At 43.1% G+C, this 24,516-nt stretch overlaps 1 protein-coding gene across 14 annotated transcripts in view; it reads left to right on the top strand.

Moving 5' to 3' along the window:
• LRRC56 (leucine rich repeat containing 56) overlaps nt 1-24,516 on the top strand; it is a 138,691-nt gene that overhangs the window by 68,719 nt on the left and 45,456 nt on the right. For 13 of the 14 annotated variants that reach the window (XM_048852550.2, XM_048852547.2, XM_048852546.2 and 10 more), the window contains 2 exons: nt 12,777-12,864; nt 18,993-19,053. In XM_048852550.2, the coding sequence (XP_048708507.1) occupies nt 12,777-12,864; nt 18,993-19,053 (149 nt within the window). Of the gene's footprint in view, nt 1-12,776; nt 12,865-18,992; nt 19,054-24,516 lie in introns of those variants that run through there. The other variant, XM_075129302.1, reaches the window with a different exon arrangement.

The following is a 24,516-nucleotide window of genomic DNA, read 5'->3' on the forward strand; positions in this document are numbered from 1 at the left end:
TTCAAATTCAGCCTCCAGGTGTTGAACCTCCAAGATCCATGCCTGAGTGAATCTTTTACCCTTCCCATCACAAATGTTATGGAGGGTACAGCATGCGGATTTAACCATGGGGATGTTGTCATCGGCCAGGTCCAGCTTCCCATACAGATAGCACTAGTGGCCCTTTAAATGGCCAAAAGTACACTCCACAGTCATTCTGCACCGTCTCAGCCTGTTGTTGAACCGCTCCTTGCTGCTGTCAAGGCTCCCTGTGTAGGATTTCATGAGCCATGGCATTAAAGGGTAAGCAGGGTCTCCAAGGATCACAGTGGGCATTTTGACTTCCCCTACGGTGATCTTCAGTCTGGGAAGGAAGTCCCAGCTTGCAGCTTCCTGAACAGGCCTGTGTTCTGAAAGATGTATGCGTCATGCTCCTTTCCAGACCAGCCTGTGTTAATGTCAATGAAATGCCCACGGTGATCCACAAATTGCCTGGAGAACCATAGAGAAATACCCCTTCTGATGAACGTACTCGGAGGCTAGGTGGGCTGGTGCCAGAATTGGAATATGCATCCCATCTATCGCCCCTCCACAGTTAGGGAAACCCATTTGTGCAAAGCCAGCCACAATGTCATGCATGTTACCCCAGTGTGCTTGCAGCTGACAGTGTGAACACACTGCAGCGCTTTCCCTGCTGCAGTCTCCGAGGGCTGGTTTAACTCACAGCGCTCTACATCTGCAAGTGTAGCCACGCCCCTGGAGAGACTCAGCAATGCCCCCCGGACATGCCTGAACTTGTGCTCCCCAAGCACATGGACTGAGGGTATAAAACAGACAGAGTGGATTCATACTGGGCCCTTCGCCTGCCCCTACCTTCGCTGCAAGCAACTAAGGGCTTGTCTACACTGCCAGTTTACAGCCCCCTGAACTCACCAAGTTTCAGCGCTGTAAAGCACCAGTGTGAACAGTGCACCAGCACTCTCCCAGCACTATGTTGCAACCACACAAGCCACGTTAAAGCACTGAGTTGCCAGTGTAGACTAGCCCTAAGACACTGAGAGGAAGACAAGAGTCCAACAGAGGAGACTGGCCCCGGTTTAAGGAACAAACCTGTATATTAAGGACTGCAATATCCAGTGTGGTGAGAAAAACTGCTAACTCTAGACTTTGCCCAGTCTAATAGAGTTGAGAGTTTAGACTGTGCTTATATTTTATTTTATTTTGGTAACCACTCTGACTTTTTGCCTATCACTTAATATCATTTAAAATCTATCTTTTATAGTCAATAAATGTGTTTAATTGTTTATCTTTACCAGTGAGTTTGTATGAAGTGTGGGGCAAATCTACTCAGCTTGGCAAAGTATGTCCACTTTCCATTGTTGAAGTGGTGAACCAATTCATAAATCTGCACTGTCCATCTTGAGCAGTGCAAGACCGTATATTCCTGGGGTCCAGTGCTGGGCACTGGGGGGATTTGGCTGGTGCCTTTCTCTGTGTGATTCATGAGTGGCTCTGGGAGCATTCATGCAATCTAGCTGGGCGTGGGGCTCCACATGCAGTTGTGCTGAGTGATCACAGCTCCTGGAGGGGTTGCTGCTGGTCACTGGCAAGGCATTGTGAGAGAGAACCCAGGCTGGGAAGAGTTCAGGGGGCACAGTCCCAGGCTGCACCCCGGGGGATCCCATCACAATTGCCATTTCTGAATTTCTGATACTGTCAAGGTGTGTGTGTGTGTGATCTTTACAGCCGAAAGGAAGCGTTTTACTTGTCTTGCTTTTTATTGATCTTGCTCCACTACCTTGCCTGATAAATTGCAGCAGTGTTTTGCTCTGCAAAGTGATATACACGTATTCAGAAGTGGTTGTTACTTCCATTGCTGAGGAGGTTGGGGTGTATTTCATGTGCTATGTGCTCATTTTCTTGGGAGAAGAGAAAATATCGGAGGGTCCTGCATCTACAGATTGGACTCTTACTGAACTGACTAAATACTTTCCTTTTTTCCTGGGCTGCAAGTTAGCCTCTGAGTTGTAAACAACATAAGTTTGACATGAAAGCCACAGATGGAGCAAACAAGTGCAAAATCATGATGAACAATTACAAGTGCAGTAAAGGTCTAAACGAAGGAGAGAGAGGGAATTAGCTTCATTGGGATCTAATGACGCTCTGCTCTATTGTAGCTCACTATGGATGTTAACATGACTAAAACTATGTGGAAGGAATCTCTGCATCAAGACCCTATTTAGTCCCAAGTCTTTTCTTTTATGCATTTTTACCTATTTTTTTAATACTGTTAGAAATTATAGTGAAAGCTTGCATCTGTTGTAATAGTGTTTATCCGGCTGCTTAGACAACATCTGACGTTGCACACTGAGAACATCGTGACAAAAACCTTGTTCATTTTTTTCATAAATCAGATTTTGATTTTACATGGTCATGTCTGCCTAGCTAATATACCATAACAACAAATTAAAAATTCTTATCATTTCATGAGTTTGTTGCCTCAATGTTGTATCACTCTAGCCTTAACTACTTGGTAGGTAAACAAGGTAAAGAATCATTGCATAACAAGTAGATCTTTTGGTATATCTTGTTGTGTATCTACCTATGGGGAGAGGGAGAATCTTTAAAACAAATTAAAAACAAAAACTGATATAAAAATGTATGTCTCTTACTCACTCCAGCAAAAACCTTGAATGTTGTATACAATTAAAATTGAGAATTTATTACAGAAAATGTAAGACCTGATCTTGGGAGATGCTCAGCACCTCTTGAAACGTCCTGAATGCCATAAATTTCTTTGGAAGTCAGTGGTCATTGAGGGTTCTCAGCAATGGAAAATATGTTGTTCAGTAGTTAAGCATTGAAGCTCCAATCCTGCAAATGACAGGTTTCAGAGTAACAGCCGTGTTAGTCTGTATTCGCAAAAAGAAAAGGAGTACTTGTGGCACCTTAGAGACTAACAATAAATTGTTAGTCTCTATTGTTAGACAATAAATTGGTTAGTCTCTAAGGTGCCACAAGTACTCCTAATCCTGCAAATCGCTCCGAAGTTTCCATCCCCGTCCTAAACTCTGCCACCAGTACCCTTTCCTACTCTCCGCATAAAGGCCAGGAAATGCTCCATTCCCACCCATCTTCCATCCATCCACACTCTTGATTATCTGTTAGAGGCCTAGCTTAACCTCTCAGTATCAGCTGGAAGAGAGAGTAGGTAATGTATATGCACAAGGTGGCAGAATGAAAGTTAGTGTAGCGATGCTGGGTGTTTCCAGCCTGTACGTGGGGAGCATATGGGGGACAGAGGAAAGGTTTGTAATGGAACCTTAACTGAGAATTTCCTCAAAAAGAAAAGGAGGATTTGTGGCACCTTAGAGACTAACAAATTTATTTGAGCACAAGCTTTCGTGAGCTACAGCTCACTTCATCGGATGCTACTCTGAAACCTGAGAATTTCCTGACTTTGTATTGTGTAAACTCTCAATTATAAAGTTCTAGTAAATTTAATTTTAAAAGGAATAAATTATTAGCCTTATAGCAACATTAACATTTTTTTGTGGGGGAGTTTAAGCTACAGTGGGAAACATGAGCTTGGAATCATTGTGAAAAGCAAATAAAACATGAATGGACACGACTCCAGTGTTTGCATACAGATATAGTATTTAGTCAGAAAATAAGCTCACCATTAAGGAATTCTTGAATTTGTCAAATTAAGCAGGACTGGCAGAACAAATGTACAGCTGGAAAAGCTTCTGTGACAACTATACACAACGTGCTCTTCAAGGCTTTGCACCGCGTATCTGCTTTTAGAGGAGTGCATGAAAAAACTGAGGAATAGCGAAAACATTAGTTATATGCACTAGTATTAAACAAATGTTACATGCCAGTTAAGGAATTTATATAGAGAGGTTGCAAGAGGGTCTAGAATCTTATTTCCTAGCATTCCCAGGTGACTGTTCTGGCAGATGTGAAGCACTGCCAGATCAGAAAAGTTTTATTTTATTTTTTTGTTATTTTATTTTAACTCAGAACTCTATGTAAAATATTTATTGCCTTTACTTTTCATTAGGAAGAATAGCTTTCTAAACTAGTGCAAACTTTACCATTAAATCCCTGCGAGCCCCTTCTGGTGATATGAGTAGTGCATAAGACACCATGGAGTATTTTGCTAAAAATACTGGCAGTGTAGATTACTAATTGTCCCTACATTTTCACATGGGAAAATGCTTTAAGCAGTTTGTTCTTTAGGAAAGAGGCCCAGAGATGTCAAGTGAACTTTTTGTCTCTGTTATACTGACAATACATCAGTACTCAAGGAATTGCAAAGTACTTTTCACAGAAGTCTCTCCGTATAAATAAATAAATAGTACACGCTCAGAAATTCATTTGTTTAACCTCTGATGTACAGAAAACTTAGGACAGCCCATAGGATTTGCTCAGCTGGATCAGACTTTTGGGTCATCTAATTAAGCATCCCACATCAGAAAGTAATTAATATCTGATTCTTCAGAAAGTAACCTCCTCTGCCCATAAAATACCTAGCTTTTTTGTGCAGTGCTTTATGTGGGTGTGGGATGGGGAATTCTTTCCTGATACCAACAGATGATCATTTTATCCCCTGAGACGCAAGTTTTGATTTCTTTAATTTATCTTCTTTCACAGAGTGATCATGAATTCATCCAGCCATCTTTCAAAACCAGCTGTTAGACCAGGTTGTCACCCTTTTCTGCCTGCTTTGGCTGGGACAAAGCAGCTGAAAACAACTGAAGATTCCTCTGGTGTGAAGGGATCTTCAGGGGGCATAGAGCCTGCATATCTAGCTTTATGCCCTTCCCTTTCCTGGCTCCTGGCATAGTAGGCAATACTGGAGAAAAGAGATATGGCAAGAGTGACTCTGTGCTCCAGCTATTCCTAGCTACCAAAATGTCCATTAGACCTGTGGACAGTCAGGCATAACTCTGAGCAGCCCTGAGGCATCTCTAATTTATGCCAAAAACTGTTTTGGCCCCAGGGCTGGCCCCAAGAACAAAGAGGTACAAAAATGACTGAGATCCAGTTTTACCCCACTCTCCATTTCCATATGCACCAAACATTTCTCTGCCCCAGCTGAGATAAAGCTCTGCCCAGTGCTTGAGCTTTAACCCTCCCTCCCCGCCACTCTCCTGCTGGTAATAGCTCATCTTAAGCGATCACTCTCCTTACAGTGTGCATGATAAACACCCATTTTTTCATGTTCTGTATGTATATAAATCTCACTGTATTTTCCACTTAATGCATCCGATGAAGTGAGCTGTAGCTCACGAAAGCTTATGCTCAAATAAATTGGTTAGTCTCTGAGGTGCCACAAGTACTCCTTTTTTTTTGAGCTTTACTTATTATACTTACACTATATGTATAGCAGTAAATTCCACAGGTTGTCTGTGTACTGTGTTGTGATGCTCTCCTCAGGGCAGCCCAGAACTATAAGCCATTGTGTTACCCCTCTGTCTTATCAAGAGTGAGCTTTGCTAGAGATTACACTGTGTGTCAGCTTCCTGCCATATTAATCTGTCTGTTTTACCAGCAAAGTCCTCAAGACTCTGCCAGTCTAAACCTTGCTTTGCAAGTAGTAATCAGTGAACCTGAGTTCCCCAGAGATGTCTCTCTGTACTCTCCAGTACCTGTCTCTGAGCACTCACATAAATTATTAAGTTTACTGCCTCCAGAGAAACAGTATACAGTCAGGTTTCAGAGTGGTAGCCATGTTAGTCTGTATCAGCAAAACAATGAGGAGTCCTTGTAGCACCTTAGAGACTAACAAATTTATTTGGGCATAAGCTTTCATAGGCTAAAACCCACTTCATCAGATGTATGGAGTGAAAAATACAGTAAACAGTATATATATTGCAGCACATGAAAAGATGGGAGTTGCCTTACCAAGTGGGGGGTCAGTGCTAACGAGGCCAATTCAATCAAAGTGGACGTCGCCCATTCCCAATAGTTGACAAGAAGGTGTGAATATCAACAGAGGGAAAATTACTTTTTGTAGTCACCCAGCCACTCCCAGTCTTTATTCAGGCCTAATTTGATGGTGTCCAGTTTGCAAATTAATTCCAATTCAGCAGTCTCTCCATGGAGTCTGTTTTTGAAGGTTTTTTTGTTGAAGAATTGCCACTTTTAAGTCTGTTTATTGAGTGTCCAGGGAGATTGAAGTGTTCTCCTACTGGTTTTTGAATGTTACAATTCTTGATGTCTGATTTGTGTCCATTTATTCTTTTGCGTAGACACTGTCCGTTTTGGCCAATGTACATGGCAGAGGAGCATTGCTGGCACATGATGGCATATATCACATTGGTAGATGTGCAGGTGAACGAGCCTCTGGTGGTGTGTCTGATGTGGTTAGGTCCTATGATGGTGTCCCTTGAATAAATATGTGGACAGAGTGGGCAACGGGGTTTGTTGCAGGGATTGGTTCCTGAGTTAGTGTTTTTGTCGTGTGGTGTGTGGTTGCTGGTGAGTATTTGCTTCAGGTTGTGGGGCTGTCTGTAAGCAAGGACTGGCCTGTCTCCCAAAGTCTGTGAGAGTGAGGGATTGTCCTTCAGGATAGTTTATAGATCCTTGATGATGCTCTGGAGAAGTTTTAGTTGGGGGCTGAAGGTGACGGCTAATGGCGTTCTGTTACTTTCTTTGTTGGGCCTGTCCTGTCGTAGGTGACTTCTGGGTACCCTTCTGGCTCTGTCAGTCTGTTTCTTCGCTTCACCAGGTGGGTATTGTAGTTTTAAGAACGCTTGATAGAGATCCTGTAGGTGTTTGTCTCTGTCTGAGGGATTGGAGCAAATATGTTTTTATCTTAGAGTTTAGCTGTAGACAATGGATCGTGTGATGTGGTCTGGATGAAAGCTGGAGGCATGTAGGTAAGTACAGTGGTCAGTAGGTTTCCAGTATAGGGTGGTGTTTATGTGACCATCACTTATTTGCACTGTAGTGTCCAGGAAGTGGATCTCTTGTGTGGGCGATCCAGGCTGAGGTTGATGATGGGGTGGAAATTGTTGAAATCCTGCTGGAATTCCTCAAGGGCCTCCTTCCCGTGGGTCCAGATGATGAAGATGTCATCAGTGTAGCGCAAGTAAAGTAGGGGCGCTGGGGGACAAGAGCTGAGGAAGTGTTGTTCTAAGTCCTCCATAAAAATGTTGGCATACTGTGGGGCCACGCGGGTACCCATAGCAGTGCTGCTGACTGGAGGGTATAAATTCCCCAAATCTGAAATAGTGGGTGAGGACAAAGTCACAAAGTTCAGCTACCAGGTTTGCCGTGACATTATTGGGGATACTGTTCCTGAAGGCTTGTAGTCCATCTTTATGTGGAATGTTGGGGTAGAGAGTTGTTTTGTTCGTCTCTAAGGTGCGACAAGGACTTCTCATTGTTTCTACATCCATAGTGGCTAGGATGGTGTTTTCTGGAAGATCACCAATGGATTGTAGTTTACTCAGGAAGTCAGTGGTGTGTACAGTCATTTGGTTTAACTGAGGACTCACATTTAATTCAGTATAACAGCACTAAGAGGGTTTGTAGTAAAATTAAAAATAAGTTTATTAACAAAGAATAGAAATGTAAGTGATACTAAGCAGATGTAAGAGAAACAGAAAATGGTTACAAAAAAAAACAAAAAAAACCCCACATGCTTTCTATCCAGTGTCTAAGTCTTAACTTTAGCAAACTATATTTTTCTCTAAACAGTTTCTCACTTACAGCAAGTTAGCAGCAGCTCCTGCCCTTCAGGCCAGGAAGATCACCCATTCACATGCTCAGAGGGTGCTGAGTGATAGATAACTAAAGGGTTCTCTTCCTTTCTTTTCATAGTCCAGTAAGATTTTGAAAAATATTCTTTAAAAAGTAAACCCAGACAAAATTCCTCTCCCCTGCTGGGTTGTAGAGGCCATGCTGTCTTCCTCATCCTATGGTCAACTTTATTTTCAATTGGCGTAATCACTTTGTTTACTTTAGATGTAATTGTACTTCCAGTGTCTCTGGCCTCACCTTGCTCAATTTACATTGGAGACTCAGGCAAACAGCTGAAACAACTTTCCTTTATCTAGGGCAGACTCGATTTATGCACTGTCTCCTAAACACATTTTAAGAATATATTTCCAGCATGCATATTGTATTCTTTATACACAACCTGTACATACATCGTGCATTGATATTCTTGCCCAGTGTGTCACCAGTTTACATATGATACCTTAGAAGATACCTTTTGGACACATATTATGACAACAGTGTGTGTCAGGCCTGATATGAATTACAGTATAGTGGGCCCTCTGCCAGTGGGCATTGAGGGGCTCTTAGCATTCCGTTTTATTTGTTCTAAATTTTCTCCCTGTTAATTTTGTTGAGTGTCTCCATGTTCTCATAGTATGGACCAGCCTAAAAAGGAGAGAGACTGGTGAGTGTTCAGTATGAACTTAATAATTTTGAATGTCACCATGAAATCCCTTCCCCAACTCTTCTGCTTTCCAGGCTCCATAATTCTAGTTGTGACATTCTGATATGAAATATACTCCATATTTCCAACTACTTTAATATTCCATGAAAAATGCCTTTGGAATAGGAATTTCTCCAACTATTCTTCTTCACAACTCAACACCCTCTTTAACTGCCCTCTCTGCCTTCTGTTTGCTAAACAGCTTATATGCAGTGTTGTTGTAGCCATGTTGGTTCAAAGATTAGAGAGACAGGGTGGGTGAGGGAATATCTTTAATTGGACCAACTTCTGTTGGTGAGAGAGGCAAGCTCAGAGCTCTTCTTCATGTCTGGGAAACATACTAGTGTCACAGCTAAATACAAGGTGGAACAAATTGTTTAGCATAAGATTTCAGGGAACCATTCAAGATGAAAGGTTTCAGAGTGGTAGCCATGTTAGTCTGTATCAGCAAAAAAAACAAGGAGTACTTGTGGCACCTTAGAGACTAACAAATTTATTTGGGCATAAGCTTTTGTGGGCTAAAACCCACTTCATCGGATGCATGCAGTGGAAAATACAGAAGGAAGATGTGTATATACACAGAGAACATGAAAAAATGGGTGTTGCCATACCAACTGTAATAAGACTAATCAATTAAGGTGAGCTATTATCAGCAGGAGGAAAAAAAACTTTTGTAGTGATAATCAGGATGTCCCATTTCAAACAGTTGACAAGAAGGTCTGAGTAACAGTAAGAGAAAAATTAGCATGGGGAAATAGTTTTTACTTCGTGTATAATGACCCATCGACTCCCAGTCTTTATTCAAGCCTAATTTAATGGTGTCCAGTTTGCAAATTAATTCCAATTCTGCAGTTTCTCATTGGAGTCTGTTTTTGAAGTTTTTTTGTTGGAGAATTGCGACTTTTAGGTCTGAAATTGAGTGACCAGGGAGATTGAAGTGTTCTCCGACTTTTTGGTTTTGGTTTTTGAATGTTATAATTCTTGACATCTGATTTGTGTCCATTTATTCTTTTGCGCAGAGATTGTCCGGTTTGGCCAATATACGTGGCAGAGGGGCATTGCTGGCACATGATGGCATATATCACATTGGTAGATGTGCAGGTAAATGAGTCTCTGATGGTGTGTCTGATGTGATTAGGTCCTATGATGGTGTCCCTTGAATAGATATGTGGACAGAGTTGGCAATGGGCTTTGTTGCAAGGATAGGTTTCTGGGTTAGTGTTTTTGTCATGTGGTGTGTGGTTGCTGGTCAGTATTTGCTTCAGGTTGGGGGGCTGTCTGTAACCAAGGACTGGCTTGTCTCCCAAGATCTGTGAGAGTGAGGGACCGTCTTTCAGGATAGGTTGTAGATCCTTGATCATGCACTGGAGAGGTTTTAGTTGGGGGCTGAAGGTGACAGCTAGTGGCGTTCTGTTACTTTCTTTGTTGGGCCTGTCCTGTCGTAGGTGACTTCTGGGTACTCTTCTGGCTCTGTCAGCCTGTTTCGTCACTTCACCAGGTGGGTATTGTAGTTTTAAGAACGCTTGATAGAGATCTTGTAGGTGTTTGTCTCTGTCTGAGGGATTGGAGCAAATGCGGTTGTATCTTAGAGCTTGGTTGTAGACAATGGATCGTGTAATGTGGTCTTGATGAAAGTGAAGTGACCCGTTAACACCCCTCCAGGAGGGAAAGGAAGTGGGAGGGAAAGGCAGCTGTGGGGGGGGGGGGAGTTGTCAGTGGGTTATAGATTGTTGTAATATGCCATAAATCCAGTTTCTTTATTCAGTCCGTGATTTGTGTCTAGCGAAGTTATGAATTTAAGTTCCCAACCTTATCTTTTGAAGGTGTTGTGCAGGTTTCCTTTGAGGAGGAGGACTTATAGGTCAGATATAAAGTGATTGCTGCACCCGCAGGTGAAGATTCTCTCTTTAATAAACGTGCATACTCGTCCTGTGGGTAGCAGTGTCACTTGCAAGGGGTGTACCTGCTCTGCTGCTGTCTATTATGCCAGGTACTCCTTCCTCATTGTTGCCTGTTGTACCAGGTATGTCATGAGGTTGGTTCCATGGTGATTTTAGTAGAACGTCAGCAAATCAAAGAAGCTCAGCTGAGCTGATGGAGTTAAGACCCGGGAGCCAAACAGGTAAAGTATTTGGAAGAGCCTCATGAGCATGTTAAATAATAAAGAAATAGAGACTCACATGAGCACAACATGATTCCTCTCTTCCAACCTCCCCTCCGCCCTCCCCCCCCAAAAATAAAACCCTGCTCAGACACACTCTGATGCTTAGTTTGCATGTTCCTGGCCGGAGACACTTGGCCTGGAGCCATAGGTGTGATGATGCTGTCTGTGGCAAGCTTCTCTCAGAGCCCTGCACAGAGCAGAAATCCAAGGGGCTTTTTGAGCTGAAATCTGAGCAGGAGTTAATGATGCTAAAAACATCGGCTCCAGCAGAGGCCTGTCGATGGATTCTACTGTATAGCCACAACAAACGGGAGTCAACAGCAGCACCACTCCTAAGAGAGTCCTGGTGAAGGTAGAGACTGGGCAACTGTGCAGAGGGAATGCCAGAGGACTGTAGGGAGTCCTTTTCTGCAGATCTTTGAATCTGCTGAGTTTACGGGCCTCCTCTGTGAGTTGCCACAATCTCCTCCTCACTGAGAGAAGGATCAGAAATGCTAAAACAGCTGAGCTTTCTCATCCAGTTTTACCCTTCTGCAGGACTGTTTGAGGGAGGATGGCATCTAGCAGTAAACCAGTAGATGCACAAACCATGTTATCTGTTGGAAAAGCTTACTGCAACAGTGAGTGCAACAGTGAAGAATTTCTGATTTATTGTGAGGATAACGTCACTCAGATTTGGAGGAAACTACCTCCATGGAAGCAGGGCAGTTTCTGTGGGAGACGAATATGAGGGCTTCTCTGTGGTTGTTGTGGCAGGGACACTCACTGAGGTTCTGGATGTGCTTGGGGAGCTTTAGGCTAGCGCTTTACGCCTTTTTACCTCTCACCTAATAAAATCTAGTGGGAACAAAATACATTCTATAAATTTTATTGGACCCAGTGCACTTAAAACTGTAGTTTTAAAAATCAGTTTAACAAATACTTAAAACTCAGTTTTGTATTAATACAGTGTCCTCTTTTAAAGAAGAAAATGATTAGATGCACTAAGACTGAGTTTGATCCCCTCTCTGTAAGTGGACATGGCCCATTAAACCGTGTTGGGCCCACTTACATCACATCTGAATTTGACCCAGTGAGTGGGAATATTGTAATTCCCACATCTCTGTGTTAAGTGTCTAAAAATATTTCGACACTTAACTCCCATTGAAATCAATGGGAATTAGGTGGCCAAATACCTTTGAAGATCAGGGACTACATGCTTGTGTTTTTCCTAAAACACATAAATAGAGGTGGACTCACACATATTGTCTTCCCATAAATCATTTCCCTGCCATTAATGTTATTCTCCAGATTAAAACAAAATAAACAAAGAATGCTGTAACTTTTTAATGTTAAAATTTCTCCAATACATGGGGACCAACTAATTGATTTCTGCTCCCCTATCCTCTTCTTAATACAGGGGCAAAGGACAACCCAGATTGTATAAAGCAGAATGTCAGTATGCATGTGCATGTTGACTGTTGGAGCTTTTGGTTATTTTGAGCCTGATCCAGTGAGGTATTGACTGCCTCTTGCAAAGTATGGAATGCATTCAGTTCGTATTATTTAGTATTTCACAGGATTTAGCCCTATGACCAAGATCTTCAGGAGTGACTAAATATTTTGGGTGCCCAACTTTATAAAGGAGCCTGATTTTCAGAGAGTGTGTGCTCAGCACTTTCTGAAAATCAGGCCGCATTAAGACATTTGACAATGGGCACTTAAAATCGCTAGTTTCTATTTACAGTTTTTTTCCGAAGAGTGTAAACGGCATGACTATGAAAAAAAAAAAGTTACATTAATCTCACTATATACATGTCCTTGATTGCAGTGTGCATCAAGAACAAAGTTCATCCCTGTGCAGAGTCCTAGCACAAAGCTTATCTAGTAGTTAAGACCACAAAATAATGCTTCAGTTAGATTTAAGTAGTGTGTAGGGCTTGGGCTGCGTCTCAGTGCAAGGGTGAATTTCACCCTGAGTGCAGATTTTTTTTTTTGTCACTGTAAACAGTGCAAGTGTTACATGCAATCCGGAGTGATCTGAAGCTACTGGAAGAAATTCATTTAGAATATATTGGAAGAGGGCCATTGTGATGTGGAGAATATGTTGCCAAAGTATTGATTGGAAGCATTTCCACACCATGTCACCTGCCTTACTTTCTGCGAGTTCACATCTATTTCTTCTTATCTTTACAGAAAGCGCTGACGGGGGTAGATGATCTGCAGCAAGTGAAGGCCCTAGAGATGCGTGTGGACACGAGAGAGAACAGCTTGGGAAACTTTGGTGAGAAAACACTTCATCCTGTACTTAATCTCTTACTCATTTATTTTGGTGTGAAGGAGAAGCATGCTGAACGTGAGGGGCTGGTGGCTCAGAAAGCAGTGGAATGTGTGAAATACAGTCTTGTTAGAGATTTTCTTAAAACACAGGCATCAGTCAGCATCTTATCAGCTTTTTACTGTGAAGAGCTGAATAGAACAATAAATATTATATGTAAATGTGATGAGCAATACCAGTTCAATTTCAGCTCCATTCAGTTTGCGCTGCTTGTAGCTGGGCAATAAGATTTAGCTGACTTTGTTTTTCTGGTGTCTCATGCCTGATTTTATGCTGCTAGGATGAATAATGCTGCACACAAAGGAAAACAAATAGGAAAATTCCAGTCTAGATTAATTACCACTATTCCTGGATGTGATGAGTCAACAGTGTGCCCTTGTTGCCAAGAAGGCCAATGGCATTTTGGGATGTATAAGTAGGGGAATCGCCAGCAGATTGAGGGATGTGATTGTTCCCCTCTATTCAACATTGGTGAGGCCTCATCTGGAGTACTGTGTCCAGTTTTGGGCCCCACACTACAAGAAGGATGTGGAAAAATTGGAAAGAGTCCAGCGGAGGGCAACAAAAATGATTAGGGGTCTGGAACACATGACTTATGAGGAGAGGCTGAGGGAACTGGGGATGTTTAGTCTTCAGAAGAGAAGAATGAATGGGGATTAGATAGCTGCTTTCAACTACCTGAAAGGGGGTTCCAAAGAGGATGGCTCTAGACTGTTCTCAGTGGTAGCAGATGACAGAACAAGGAGTAATGGTCTCAAGTTGCAGTGGGGGAGATTTAGGTTGGATATTAGGAAAAACTTTTTCACTAGGAGGGTGGTGAAACACTGGAATGCGTTACCTAGGGAGGTGGTGGAATCTCCTTTCCTAGAAGTTTTTAAGGTCAGGCTTGACAAAGCCCTGGCTGGGATGATTTAGTCGGGGATCGGTCCTGCTTTGAGCAGGGGGTTGGACTAGATAACCTCCTGAGGTCCCTTCCAACCCTGATATTCTATGATTCTATGATTGTTCAGAGACCTGTGAGCCAACTTCAAAATCACAAACTGCAGTAATCTTGAAGAGCTGCATTCAACACCCATAGTCTTTAAACTAGTTTTCTGGTCCATTAAGGCTGCTTTATGCTATTCCAGGTGGACAAAACAGCCTAAACTCATCTTAACTGCCCAGTAGAAGATTTTATTTGTAAATGGAAATCTTCTAGTGGCGATAGGTCCATCCTTTTCGCCCCTGATAGAAGAGATGTCTGGGAGAAAGGGGGTACAGATAGAGGCCTCTGTGTTCCCTGGCCAGTGGAACAGCCCCCTGGGGCAATATGAGATGGGGTGAAAGATAGTGCAATCCTGAGGCTGCTGATCAGATCAGGAGCTGCACAGTTCCAAGCTTTTTTGGCCACCTTTGCCTCCCCATTCATAGTTCTGCAAAATGCTCATCTTAGCCAGATCAGGCGGTCAGTCCCTTTATTCTTCAATCGATCTGTGGTACCAGATGCAACAGAACTAATTTTCTCTTGTCCAGCTGTAATCATTGACAAGTCCAGTGACCAAGGTAGATTTGTTATCTCACTGCTGTAGAGATTGGAAGATCTCAGCTCATGCTGACCTGGTTTCTTTTGCATAGAGTCTGTCTGTATCTGCTTACGGTACTTAACTTTCTCATCCAGTCCTGTTAAAAACGGCACATCTAACTATGTTTGAGAATGGACTTGAGAGAGATTCTATGTGCTCCACAATTTTGATGAATGCTGTCAATACTTGTCACTTATTGGTCTTCTCCCTGTGAATGTCAGTGGGCTCGAGAAAAAGGAAGTAAGGTAGTTTGAGAAAACTTCTTGTATAGGAAGGTTTACATTGAGCTTGTCAGCGCCCACCCCCCAATTCTTGTTTAGCCCTTTCTTTCAGCAACATGCTGATTCTTATCATCACCAAAAACATCTCCTCCACCATGTTCCAACACAGAAACTATGGTACAGTGGGATGGTCTCGCTCCCTGTACCCAGAGACCAACTCCAGGAAGTGGATGGCACTGGCAGGGTATTTTCACTCAAGGAAGTTGTTCTCACTTGCAGTCCACCAAAGTCTGTGGATGGCCACCTTTAATATGCAAAGGATGATCTTTTGAAGGAAGCCTTTTAATTTAGCAGAGACTTTTAGATAGGGGTTGAGAAGTAAGGTGGTACGAGAGTTGTGTTGATTTGTCCAGCCATTTTGCACCATTTTCTTGGATAATTTTGATGCCCAGATCTTTTTATGACATGCACATGATAATTTAGTACATAATTAAACCATCTCCTTTGCAGTTCATAATGCACTCAGATTTCCCTAACGGAGATGATGCATTGCAGGGGCATGCAGGGGCATGTGCTCACCCAGATTTGCTGCTTGGCTTGTATTAAACATGCTCACACAGAGTGAACATGCTCAGCAACCTGCTGAAGCCAGCTGCTCTCACTCTGCCCCTCCACTATCGGCAGGCACTGGTCATCTCCCTAAGGAAATTTCCTTTTGCCTTTCCCATTCTTTTCTTCCCCAAAGCTGAGCTTCCATTCTGCCATATTTTTCCATTGTATATGACAAGCCAGTTACAAGATGTACATCCTCCATGCCTTTTCTGGTTATTTTAATGTGTAGCCCCTTCCATTGCCTGCTTCAATCTTTATCTCTGCTGTCTGTTCTTCCTCCTATGCTCATGCAAAAAAAAATTATCTGTTTATTAGATCTTCCCAATCATTCTTGCTAGAAAGAAAGAACAAAGAAAACTGGTTATTTACCATCTCACTGTTCTCTTTTCCTCTCTCATGTGTTCCCTTCAGGTCATGGTTCCCTTTCCCTCCTAGTACTGGAATAAATCTGTCACTCTCCAGTCCCTTCCGATAGACTTTTGCTAACTTCTCTGGATATAGTGAACTATCTCTGGGTTGCATGCAGACACTGTTTAGTCCAAGTCTACACAGAGAGCTGGCCTTTGGATCCTACAAATCCCATAGCTGTAAGTCGCCAATGACTTTGAGTACTGCAAAATATCAAGCCAATCTGAACTGTAATTTTTCATAAGTAAGTTTTTAGCCACTTTCCTTCTGAAAACACCCTGGAAAATGGCAATACGTGGCTAGGTTGGAAAGTTTGCCACTTGGATTATTCTTAATTTCACTGGTAATTCATTATCTCTCTCCACCTGACAGCTATCTGAGGCTGTTTTTTTTTCTGTTTGTTTGTTTTTTGGACCTGTGGAACGGGGCTTGGGTTTGTAGGGTTATCCCAAGACAATTTGCCTTTGTGGAAGGGGCAGTGCCACCTAGGCTGCCAGTGAAGGTGCCAGACTCAGTACAAATACCTGCCCAGCCAATTGCACTTGAACCACTTCTCTGCTGAGCAGCTATTGTGGCCTTTGGTAGCTAATCTGAGAGACAGAATAGGCTAAGTAAGCTAGTCCTGCATTCTAAACCTGACTATGACATTGATTTTCTCTGTGGCCTTAATCAGGTCACTTAACCTCTCTGCTGTATAAAGTCACCAGGCAGTACATGAAACCCTCCAGTAGCTGAAACCCCGGTAGCCCTAAAATCCACAATTTGCGTGGAGAATTTCCTCTTGAAAATTTTAAAGTGTTGTTAGCTATGTACGGACCCCAGCAGAAGCACTCAAGATCCGCATCTCGCAGAGCACAAGGTTAGGGGTGACCTAAAGATCTCCCCTGTTATATAAAATTGGTCAGTTCAGTTCTGGGGAATGGAGGACTTCAATGAATAATCCAGTCGACCTTCTCTCGAGTTGTCAGACCAGCCCTCTGCACAGTGATGTGATCATGGTGGAGAGGAGCTGGTTATATTTCTCAAAGAAAGGGTGTGTGCAAAAGTATTACAAGATAGATCCTTGCAAAAATGCTGTCACATGGACTATTTTAAAGTAATTATGGGCTTCATGTCAGCAGTTGAAAATTAAGCCCCATTATTGTTTCAGGTTGTTGCTGAAGTCTCTGGTGCTTTATTTTCTATGTGTCTTGTTGAATGGCACGCAAAAAATTGAACTCTCCTGGCAAGTCTCTTTTCAAGGTCCACAGCATTTGGATTTACTTGTGCACTCTTCTTTATCTGCATGTGGTGTTTAGTTTAGAGTAAACATATTTTTTTCTATGGGTTTACCCCTTCAATTTTGATTGCTGACAGATCTGGGGCTGTATTCATGACCAACTTGTAGAAATCCCTGTTTAAAGTAATGTTGGATACATTCATCTAAGACATTACATGGCTTCTCTTCTGCCTATGTGATTTTAATCAAGTTGCCTACAGTGCTGTGCATTCTGTTTCAATTGTTGCCTTTTGGCAGCCATTCTAAGTTGGATCCATTCTTGGATCTATGTGTAACGAGTCAGGATCATTGAAACAATTAGACAGACAATGAACTCTTAACATAAATGAAGCAATTGTATATGTAGTATTAAAACTTAAAGGGAGAGCCTGTAGTATTGGAGAGAGATGTTGTAAAATGCCCCATATAGCTTTACAATGCACCATATGGCATCAAACTGATGATGCTTTTCTTATGGTTTGGAGAAAGGGTTCTGTCTGCAAAGTGACTGGAGGTTTGTATTGGGGAATTCTCCCTATCTAGGGGAATTTCCGCTGGTAGAAAACTGGTGGAGGTAGAACCATGCCAGGTCTGTTGCTCAACTCTGCCAGCTTCTGTGTCTGTCACTTAAATAGAACATTTGTTTCTGACAATTAAAAGGGGCTCTAGAGTACTGTGTTTTATAAAGTATGTCATACAACTACACCATATAGTGAAACCGAGATGCCCATAGACACCATTTTAAAGTCTTTCCTTCATCTATGGTAACTAAAACAAAATACATTGGACTGAATTATAAGATCTATAATTATTCAGAGATTAATAGAGATGGTGGCTGAGATACAGAATTTGTACCTGTATCCAAATTGCTCCAAGGTTTAGAGGAGTTTGGTTTTGTGGTTTTGGTTCAGAACTGCCTCTAGAAATAAGTGAAAAGGAAAATGTTCAAAGGGATGAGAGTGAAAAATTTAAAATAATTAAATAAAGGTTGCTCATGATTATGAAACTTACAAAACCAAGCAGTAAACAATAGATTATATGCAGAAAATACATGAAAGTAGATAACAAAGCAAAGGTAGGATTTTGGGGATCTTGGTCAATGCAATGATAACTAAGGCTACGTTTTAGTCACAAGCATTTTTAGTAAAAGTCATGGACAGGTCATGGGCAGTAAATGTGAGGAGGAGGTGGGCAGTAGCCCAAGACTTCCCCAGCAGCAGCCAGTGAGGCTGGCCCAGGAGATGCCCGAGCTCCTTAGGCAGCCCCCAGGCCAGCCGCACCGGCCGCTGCAGAAGTCCCGGAGGTCCCAGAAAGTCACAGAATCCGTGACCTTCATGACCAACCTGCAGCCTTGTTATAACATGATTGGCTTGTGACAAATAAGATGGCACTTTTTGCTGATTGGCTCAAAAATCACAGTTAGAAGAATATACAGTAGGGGGATTTCAGTTCCTCAAATGAAGTATGACTTGGCTGTAAGACACACATACTGCAATTCCGTCACCAGTTATTATGCAATAGGTAACAGGGTAGAGAGAGATGTAGAAGAGAGAATCGAGAGCGAACTATAAAAAACACGGGGATATGTTGCACACATGGAGATAATGTAAATCTTTCTTAACTCTTCAGAATAAGTCATTATTAGTCAATAAGGATATAGAATCAGACAGAGCAACATATGATCACCTCCAAGCAAACCTTGTGTTAATGTTTGATCTTGTCAGGAATGATGCCACATGGTGCTTTTCAGAGGGGAGTTTCAAAGGTTGTAACTGTGAAACCACTGCAGCTAACATGCAAGCTTACAATGAGAGGATGCAGAGGCTGGAATGTTGCACAACTGAAATAATGTAATTAACTTTTCAGACATTGTCTAGTGTGTTAGAGGTGGTCGAGATGGGTAAGAAGTGCATCTGAAAAATCTGTGGGCTGCTTGAGCTTGTGAGGTGGGACATATGTTTCCTATGTTCTGTAACCAGTTCTACAAAATGATTCTTTATTCTGATCCTGCAGGTGCTTATCTCCCTAATCTAAGACAACTGAAATTGAACAACAGTTTACTTGTATCTGTGAGGTAAGAAAGAAACCATAATTGGAATAAACATGAGGAATATGACACCTTTCCTTTCCCTGTTTGGGTGGTAAAATGTTCATTTCTGCTGCCTTTATTCCCTGCCACCCCTTAAAAGCAGTGTAGGAAAATTCTATATATGTCCAATAGCCTACAGATTTAGGGCCAGAACCTCAGCTGGTATAAATCAGCATAGCTCCAGTGATATCAATGGTGTTACACTGGTATACCCTAACTGAGAGTCTGGGGTGAAATCCTGGCCTCACTGAAGTCAAAGGGAATTTTGAAGTCGAAGGGACTTCAATGGGGACAGGATTTCACCCCAGCCTGTAGTCAGATGGGTTATTGTGGTGGGGTATATAAGCCCACCACAATGAAGAGGTTATGGAGCAAATCTGGCCCAAGGCGACCCTGCCCACCCCACCTTCAGAGCATGCTACAGCTGGAGGTGGGGCTTAAAAGGGAGCCAGACAGCTCAGCAAATGCCTGGCAGGGCAGGGAGATAGACCTAACCTGAGAGCTCCTAAAGAAGGATGCTCCAGAAGCCTTTCCCTGCGAAAAAGAGCCTGCCTTCTGAGCCCAGAGGGATGGAACGTTCTGTTACTCATTCTTCACTACCTTGTGTCAAACTATAAGCCTTTGTTGAGAGAGTAGGCGGTAGGAAGTGGCCCAGGGAGGCAGCCTTAAGGCATTCCTGAGTGCTAGACATGCTGCCTCTTACAGGGTCCTGAGCTGGGTCCTCCGCTAGGGTCCAGTGGAGTGACAGGGCCAGGGCTGCCCTACCAACCACCCTTGTTATGAAGAGCATGAAAACCTTCACTTCCAAACTCACCCTTGGGGAAACAAGGGGGGGTAGAGACTTTGAAAACACTGCAACTGGGACTGGATGCCTGCAGGGGGTCAACAGATAGACTGATGTTCCCCCCAGTTGTGAGGGCGTGGGACCCAATATCTTCCTTGGAGCCTAATTAGTGACCTGACCAGAGTGTCAAGTCAACACCCAACAAAAGGCAGACCCCAAGGGGCATGAAAATGGCCAGTGAGAGACACTGGAGGCGGGGTGAGTAGATACCTAGTATCCTGAACATTAGGCGACACCAGCAGTGAGCACTGCCCATCACAACTCAATGGAGAATGTGGTCTCTCCTGCCAGGTCTTCTGTAAGGCCTTGTGTGGGGGGGAGGGGAAGCACGGCTATAGACAAATTGATGAAGTGGCGGATAGACAGCCGACCACTACAGGCCTCCCAACAGCAGCAGGAACAGAACCAGCTATTTCAACAAACGGCCACCCAACAGTAGCCGCACAACATCAACAGCAACGATAACAGCTCATCTGGGAGCTTGAGATGAAACAGCAAGAGCAGCAATAATGCCTGGTCCAGCAAGTGGCAACCCTTTTACAACCATGAGGGGCTGGCAGCTAGGATGCTGAGCCACACCCCAGCCCCAAGGCTTCTCATAAAACACACAAAGATAGAACTTCGGGACATCCTGGATGCTTTCCTCTTCAGTTTTGAGAGGGTCACCACAGCAGCTCGATGGCCATCTGTACACTGGGCTATTTTGCTGGCACCTTATCTTACTGGGCCAGCTCAAGCTGTGTATTGGAGCCTCAGCTCTGTGGACAAACAAGACTATGCACAGGTCAAGGTGGCTATTTTAGACATCTTTGATATCAATGCCGAGACCCACTGACAGCGCTTTCACCAGGAAAAATTTCCACTGGGGACCTGACTTTGTGCAGCAGCCCAGAGATTTAAAGAATATTGTTATTGGTGGCGCTGGTGGCCGAGCAGGTCATGCTGGAGCAATTTTCGGAAATTCTCCTGGCTGGGGGATGGGAGCGGGTGTTGCGGCACAGGCCTGAGACATTGGCCCTCACAGTACAGCTATCAGAAAACTATGGCAGCTGCATGCCCAGCCAGTGAAACACCCAGGCCTGAAGGTGCTCATTAAGATCTACAGACTGTGTAGACTACGGATCTCTCGGCCTGGCAATGGGAGCAAGCTCCGAGGAACCAAATATAAAGCTTAGTCCACTGGATGATCCACAGCTATGGCAAAACCTCAGAAGCCTGGTCTCACTGGGAACAAAGTGCTGAGGAAAACCCAATCCTGAGGGAAGACCCCCCTCAGACACCCAGTTTCCCCTAGGGCAGTCAAGGGACAGGGCAAGTCCCTCGATCAGAAGTTGTTTTTCACATGGACAGTGAGGACATTTCTGCCAAGACTACCATGGTTAGCAACGCTGAACAGGCTTGGACAACTAATACCATGGCTTGGAAAAGAGGCCTGATCAAGATATTAGTTCCTGTGTGGGCTAATGGGGTAGAAGTACCAGAACTAATATTACAGCCCCCTGGAGTCAGAGAGGCAGAAGATCCGAGCAAAGGGAGCTCCCGGCAGGAGCTGTGCCCTCCCTGTATTCAGGGGAAGCAGAGGATCTCACACTCCCTAGAAATAAACTTACTGGCGGCAGATGTAATTTTTGTAGCAGTCAGAAAGACAAGACAACCCTGAGCAGGGCGTATGACCAACTTGCCAGTATAAACTGGTGAGATGATAAATACATGATGGATGAAGCAGTGGCTTTTATTTGAACTCAGGGAGGGGAGACTGTATCAGGTGGCGAAGGACCCCCAAACCAGAGAAGTAAGGAGTACAACTTCTTGTCCTGAAGAAACTCTGCTGCGAAGTACTACACTGGCGCATGCAATACCTTGAGGGAGACAAATGGGGCGAGAGAAGACTCTTAAAAGGGTGGCCCTCAAATTTTATTGTCAGGGGAACAAAAACGGACTATTGCTCATTGTGCCCGGCGTGCCAATGGACAGGGCCCCAAAAGTTCCACCATGGGGGGCGCATGAACCGCCGGCTGGGGGAGGCTAGTGCCCAGCCTTGCCCCTTCCACCTGAGGCCCTGCCTCGCCCCCTCTGGAGCCCAGAGCTCCAGCAACACAGCCACTGACCCCTGCCCCAGGCTAGTGCCCTCAGCCCCGGAGCGCCTGGAGGGAGGGCTGTTGGCGTCACCTCAGCCCCCCCAACCCCGGAGCATCGGGAGGGCAGGTGGCGTGGCCCCAGCCCCTGGAGTCGGGCTGCAGAGCAGAAGCAGGGGCCGTGGGGCCATGCTTGGCTGTTCGGGGAGGCAGAGCCTTCCCCAGCCTATGATACCCGCCACCCATGAGCTCCACTACTCCCTCTCCTAGTGGTTGGAGTACCCTTTGAGAGGATCAGTATGGACCTGATGGGACCACTGAATAGAGTGCGGCCAGGTACCAGTGCATTCTGGTGATAATGGATTACATCACATGGTGCCCAGAGGCCATCTCCCTTTGCACAACCGCTGCGGCTACTATCACCACCAAATCAATGAAGGTTTTTGCACAGGTGGATAATGAAGGAGATATTGACTGACCAGGGGATCAACTTTACTTCAAAGCTAATGGGGGAATTGTGTGACCTCTTGAAAATCAAGGCCTTAAAGACATCAGTCTATCACCCTCAGACAGATGAGCTGGTGGAATGCTTCAGTAAGGTGCTGAAAAAGATGCTTAAGAAATTTATGACCTTGGATCCCTGTCATTAGTAGTGGTTGTTCCCACCCTGCCTTTTCCCCATCAGCGAAGTACCACAGGCATCTACGGGGTTCTCCCAATTAAAGAAAAGAAATCTTACTAATAAGCTGAGCAGATTTGATGAGACAGTTATTAAGAGTATGGATGACATGGAGCCCTATGATGTCATTTGTTTGGAGTCAATTTCAGGCACAAAATGCTCATTCAGTCACAAATGTCCTTATAAATAGGGGCTATGAGTCAATAGGAAAACAGTTAAACAAGCAGTACTTAGTATGAAAGGTGAGGAGTTTCATTTTTATGTATTTAGTTTTCCTTGTCCCCTTATTAATTATTAGATACAGTATTTGTGGTTTGAATAAAGCCTGTTTTCATCCTGGCCCATCTTTACCTATTTGTTTGAAATGCTGAAACTACATCACTTTAATCATTTTCATAGCAACTTGCCGTTAAGTCATAAGCATAGGATTACAATTTTGCTGCAGGATTGCATAGGAGGAAAAAATATATGGTGAAAGGAATGATTTTGTTGAAACCATTTTTGCCAATATCCAAGGGAATATGGCAAAGTATATTGCTTTTTGAATTAAACTTGCATTCTAGTTTGCCTCAGTCAGAAAATCCCTTTTTAAACAAAACAGACTTCCCAAAATTTCTTCTCCATGATATTATTTCATAGTAGAGATTTTGTGGAATGTTTGAAGAAAATTGAACAGTGCATAAATGTAATATTAGGGTTCCAAAAATGTGGCGTTTTTCAATTCAGGTGTTTTTGTTCTGTTTTTTTGCCTGTAATGTTTCAAAACCGGGACGGCCTAGGCACTCAAAATGTGTTTTACTCTATTGCCCTTCACAGGGAATGGTGCCTTCTGCTCCTTTTGGAGAGTTGAGAGGACAAATTAGGTATTAAAGAGGATTAATTGGAAGAGGTTTGGCCTCCCAATTTGTGAGAACAGTTGTGGGCACAGGTGTTTCCAAGCTAGTAGTTTACATCAAGGTGTCACAGATGTACTGCTTTAAAATACCTGGGTGAAAATATGTAATTAATTTAAGAGAAACAAACCTCAATAGAAAACTTTGGATTTTGTGCTCATGAAAAGTGCTAGATTGACATTTCTGGATAGCAGTATTTGGCACAAGTATTAATGACCTCTCTGCAGGGCAGTAGAGAATCAGGGGCATTGTCACTCTGGAACTATTAGCAGAAACACAAGTAATTGAAATGAACACTGTGTATTTGCAGGATACACTCTAGTAGGTTGTTTACATATTTGCTGTGAACTCTCTGCTGGGCCTTTGCCTGTTGTTATTTTGTCTTTTGCAATTGTTTGGTATTTACAACTGGTCAAAAAAGCATAGCATTTTTTAGTAAAATGTAAACAAATATTTGCATTTATTTTAAATTTCCCTCAAAGATTTGGTTTATAACCAAAAAAACAAAAATGTTCAGTTTTTAAAAATAATTTTTGATAAAAAGTTTCAGATTTTAAAAACCGAATTTGTCCCCAAACATGAAGTATTTTATCATTGGAAAAAAATGAAAATTTTGCCCAAAATGAATTTTTTTGTTTTGGGCAAAAAGCAACTTTTCCTCAAAAGTTTTGATGAAAATATTTCGACCAGCTCTATCGGTTTTGCATTTAGGCCCCCGTTCAAGAAAGGATTTAAGTATGTCCTTAAGTCCCATTGACTTGAATTGAAGCTTTAGGGAGATTTTGCTCTTGTCTCTGTACTTGAGGAATCCAACTCCTGGCATGAAAAGATTTAACAAAATAATTCCTGACACCTGACATTCTTTTGGTCTTGGAAACTAGTGAGAGTTAGTCTTAAATTTAGCAGTAATTTGATCAAATACAATTCAGAACTGTTTTGGCATGGATATCTGCTTTA

Source organism: Caretta caretta, chromosome 6, assembly GCF_965140235.1.
Source record: "Caretta caretta isolate rCarCar2 chromosome 6, rCarCar1.hap1, whole genome shotgun sequence".
Classification (NCBI taxonomy): domain Eukaryota; kingdom Metazoa; phylum Chordata; order Testudines; family Cheloniidae; genus Caretta; species Caretta caretta.